The sequence below is a fragment of the Lathyrus oleraceus genome, chromosome 6, assembly GCF_024323335.1.
Source record: "Lathyrus oleraceus cultivar Zhongwan6 chromosome 6, CAAS_Psat_ZW6_1.0, whole genome shotgun sequence".
Classification (NCBI taxonomy): Eukaryota; Viridiplantae; Streptophyta; class Magnoliopsida; order Fabales; family Fabaceae; genus Lathyrus; species Lathyrus oleraceus.
This window is the reverse complement of record NC_066584.1, coordinates 235,676,288-235,680,953: the sequence shown is the minus strand read 5'-3', so window position 1 is coordinate 235,680,953 and position 4,666 is coordinate 235,676,288. Positions and strand designations below refer to the sequence as shown.

Genomic DNA, 4,666 nt, shown 5'->3' with positions numbered 1-4,666 from the left:
TATACTAAACTAATATTAATATATTATTAACATGTTATTAAGAAAGAACGCCAAAATATAATTGCCAATAAATACTAAATATAATATCGATATTTATGAAATAGGATAATTCTATACTAAACTAATATTGATATATTACTTTAAAAAAAAAAAAAAAAGGAAACGTCACTCTTTGATATGTTTATATAATAAGATAATTTCATACTGAATTAATATAATCATATTATTAAAAAAGAAAGCAACACCGTACACATATATGTTGTACACAAGAATATGTTGCTAGTACGATAGATGAATGTCGTATAAATTACACACCCTTAATTTTACTTTTTTAATGATATTTTAGCTCCACTTTATATTTAATATTTAAATAAATATTATTTATTTCTCTTGTAGATAGACAAAAAAATGTGCGTAGTTATTTGCACAATATGTACATCATGTTCATTTTACTATTTTTGTTGTTGATTTAGCTTTTTCTTATTATATTTTCTCTACCACTTAACATAGTTCCAACCCGAAACTTTAAGTGAAGTATATTTTCAAAATTCAAGTCTTTACCACTAAGTGTATAAGTTTCAACTTCTGATTATTGAGTTAATATAATTTCATTCATTTAAAAGAAAAAAAAAACTTTAGTCAATTGAAATTGACAGTACAGTAAAACATTTAGTTTAGTAAGGAAAAACAATAGAAAGAAAAAGAAAAGCAGAAAAACGCCGGCACATTTGCTTGGTGTGTTTGGGCGTAGATACAATCAAACTCCAAAACAGCGTTGCTGTGCTTACTAGGAAATTGTCGTCCAGCTTGCAACATTCGGCAACGATAATCTCAATTCTCAATCTAAACCCAATAGATACTACTATTCATTTTCATTCTCTATTCTCTCTCTTTTGCCACTCCACTAACCACCCAAACCCCTTTTTCTAGCCGGTAACCTTTTTTCTCTCTACTCATTATTACCTTTCTTTTATGTCTTCAAATCTAACAATGGTTTATTTGTTGTTGTTGTTGTTGTTAACTTTATTAAGATCTCTGGTTTCTTCTTTTCCAATTTTGGATTAATATCTTGTTTATGCTTCTTCATTGTTTTCTTTTCTTTCTTTTTATATTGTGCAAGTAACACCACGAGTAATATAATGTGCAATTAATGATGCATGATTGTTGTTTTCTTTGATTTGTTATTATATCTTGCAAGTGATATAAAGGAGAGGAAAAAAATCACTTTTGTTAATCTCTTGACCTAGGTTTTAGTGTTTGTTTTCTACTTAGTATAACTTCTTCAAAATTTCCAGGTATTCATGTGATCATGGATTTAAAACCAAAGAGGAGAAGTATTGCGGAGAATGCTGATGCTGGGGACGATTTGCTCCTTGCAAATGGGGATGATGTTGCTCCGCTTGTTAGGCATGCATTTCAAACCGGGCGCCCGGAGGGCCTTCTTCGCCAGATGAGTTTTGTAGTTAAGGAAAAGGAAGCTGAAATCGAGGAGATGTGCAAGACTCACTACGAGGAATTCATCCTTGCAGTTGACGAGCTTCGTGGCGTGTTGTTTGATGCCGAAGAGTTGAAGAGTCAGCTCCACGGTGACAATTTTAAGTTACAGCAGGTTGGTAGCGCCCTTCTTGTCAAGCTTGAAGAGCTTCTTCAGTGTTATTCTGTTAAGAAGAATGTGGCGGAGGCTGTAAATATGTCAAAGAACTGTGTACAGGTGTTAGAGCTTTGTGTCAACTGTAATAGTCAGATTTCTGAGGGCCAGTTTTATTCGGCATTGAAAACTGTGGATGTACTTGAGAAAAATTACCTGCAAAACATTCCTCTAAAGGCTCTCAAAATGGTTGTAGAGAGGAGAATTCCTGTGATTAAATCGTACATTGAGAAGAACATTTGCGGTCAAGTGAACGAATGGATGGTTCAGATAAGGAGCTCTGCTAGAAATATTGGGCAAACAGCAATTGGTCGTACTGCAACAGTTCGCCAAAAGGATGAGGAAATGCTAGAACAGCAGAGGAAGACTGAGGAGCAATGCATTTCAGGAGTAGGGAATCTAGCTTACACTTTGGATGACGAAGAATTAGACGAAGATCCTGTTATCAAGTTTGATCTTACACCACTTTATCGTGCTTGTCATATTCATGATTTTCTAGGAATCCGGGAGAAGTTTCGTGAGTATTACTATACTAATAGATTGTTACAATTGAATTCTGACCTTGAAATGTCTTCCGCGCAACCTTTTGTTGAATCATACCAGACATTTTTTGCTCAAATTGCTGGATTCTTTATAGTTGAGGATAGAGTCCTCAGAACAGCTGGGGTCCTCTTGGTAGCTGATCAAGTTGAAACAATGTGGGAGACGGCTGTGGCTAAAACGACATCCCTGTTAGAGGAGCAGTTCTCCTCTATGGAGTCTGCCACACATCTTCTCCTGGTGAAGGATTATGTGACTCTGTTTGGATCCACTCTTAGACAATATGGACATGACATTGGCACACTTCTTGATGTGCTTAATAGCAGCCATGACAAGTACCACCAGCTTCTCTTAGAAGAATGCCGACAACAAACTGTTGATGTTCTTGGCAATGGTTCATATGACCAAATGTTGATAAAAAAGGAAAGTGACTATGAGAATGTTGTTCTTTCATTTAATCTTCAAACATCAGATATTATGCCTGCTTTGCCATATGTTGCACCGTTTTCCTCCATGGTTCCCGATGTATGTCGCATCGTTAGATCCTTTATCAAAGGCTCTGTTGATTACTTGTCGCATGGTATTGGCATACATATGAATGTCTTTGATGTTGTTAGGAAGTATTTGGACAACTTCCTGATTGACATATTAAATGCAACAATACTTGATACAATCAATAGCGGCAATATTGGTGTACCTCAAGTTATGCAGATTGCTACAAACATAGCTGTCCTTGAAAGAGCCTGTGATTTTTTCCTTCGACATGCAGCCCAACTATGCGGCATCCCATGCCGACCAGTTGAAATGCCTCAAGCAGCTTTAAGTGCAAAGGTGGTGTTGAAGACATCCAGGGATGCGGCTTATATTGCCCTACTGACCATGGTAAAGAAAGAAATAGACAAGCTTATGACTCTTACTGTCGATGTTAATTGGACTCCCGAGGAGACAAATCAGAATGGAAATGACTACATACATGAAGTGATCATTTACCTTCATTCTATTTTGACCCCAGCACAACAAATTTTACCCCTGGATGCCATGTACAAAGTTGGGAGTGGTGTTTTTGAGCATGTATCTAATGTCATAGTAGCTGCTTTCTCTAACGATGGCGTGAAAAGGTTTAATGCAAATGCAGTTATAAATATCGAGTATGATCTTCAGATCATAGAGAATTTTGCAGATGAAAGGTTCTATTCTGCTGGTCTCGGTGAAATTTACAATGAGGGTAGTTTTAAGAATTGCCTGGTAGAAGCAAGGCAATTGATTAATCTTTTGCTAAGTAGTCAAGCTGAGAACTTCATGAATCCTGTTATAAGGGAGAAAAGTTACTATGCATTGGATTACAAGAAGGTGTCTGCCATCTGTGATAAATTCAAGGATTCACCAGATGGAATATTTGGAAGCCTTGCTAATAAAAACGCCAAGCAAAGTGCAAATAAGAAATCAATGGACGTGCTCAAAAAGCGCCTTAAGGATTTCAGTTGACAAGACTTGCAAATATTCTTTCGTTGACAGTAGGGTATAATTGAGGTGCTCTTTCTTCTTATTCTATTATGGATGTTTAACTTAAGAATAAATTGTGTTTCTATATTGTTTAGACTTGTTTAATTAGGCCTTAAATTTAAATGAATTTGTCATGGAACAGTGCGTCGTAATTGCACAGTCAAAATTTTACCACCCCAAGGATTTGATATGCTTTCTTCATTTGACTTTGTTGTTTCTGCACCATTCAGCTACTGGAGTATATATTTTTATGGATCTGGTATGCATATGCATACATGGCTGAATATAGATCATGCTCCACTAGTTTGCTTGCAACTTTCTCATTTGAATGTCCTTTCACACTTTTTTGATTGTAGTTCTAGTTTAAACTTTAAACAGTTTCCTTGTGGCCATTGAATACATTGTTGTATATTATCATAGATATTATGCAACAATGTTCCTCTAACAGGGGAATAAAGAGTAAATACCTAATTTGGTCCTTCAAATTTGGTACATGTATCAACTTCGTCCCTCATTTTAACGATATATCATAATAGCCGTGACTTTTCAAATTTTTTATAAAGTTAGTCCCTTTTTTTAGTTTCTGTCTGTTAGAGGGTTATGTGTCACGCATGTTATGATATTCACAGAAGTTGTAGTGCAAGTAGGCAGTAACCAGGGGCCAAATTGATATGAACTAGAAATTTTAATTGATGATGGGTGGTAACTTTTGAGAAAGATGCAAATCTGGATTATGGAGCTTGCTAACTTTTTTTTTTGTTGTAATGATGTACATGGTGGTGAGCTACTACTTACTTTTTAGAAGGATTTAGTTTATAGATATGTGATTAGTAAATGTAATCATCAATGAAAAAAATGAATGAAAAAGTTGATTTTAGGATGGTTTAGCATCTTTTAGTGTATTGATAGCAAAAAAAACATGTTCATAACAAAGGGTGGTTTCAACGAGAGGAAATCTCTCCTCTACAATTACTA

General features: G+C 35.3%; 1 protein-coding gene across 1 annotated transcript; it reads left to right on the top strand.

Annotated features, from left to right (window-relative positions):
• The first annotated feature begins 684 nt into the window (after positions 1 to 684).
• Positions 685 to 3,892, top strand: LOC127092042 (exocyst complex component SEC15A). The gene is made up of 2 exons (XM_051030819.1): positions 685 to 933; positions 1,296 to 3,892. The coding sequence occupies exon 2, from the start codon at positions 1,310 to 1,312 to the stop codon at positions 3,671 to 3,673; it is 2,364 nt and encodes a 787-aa protein (XP_050886776.1). The 5' UTR covers positions 685 to 933; positions 1,296 to 1,309; the 3' UTR covers positions 3,674 to 3,892.
• Positions 3,893 to 4,666: the final 774 nt, after the last annotated feature.

Excerpts from the sequence above, each read along its gene's own strand:
- LOC127092042 (XM_051030819.1), top strand. The coding sequence starts at position 1,310 with ATGGATTTAAAACCAAAGAGGAGAAGTATTGCGGAGAATGCTGATGCT.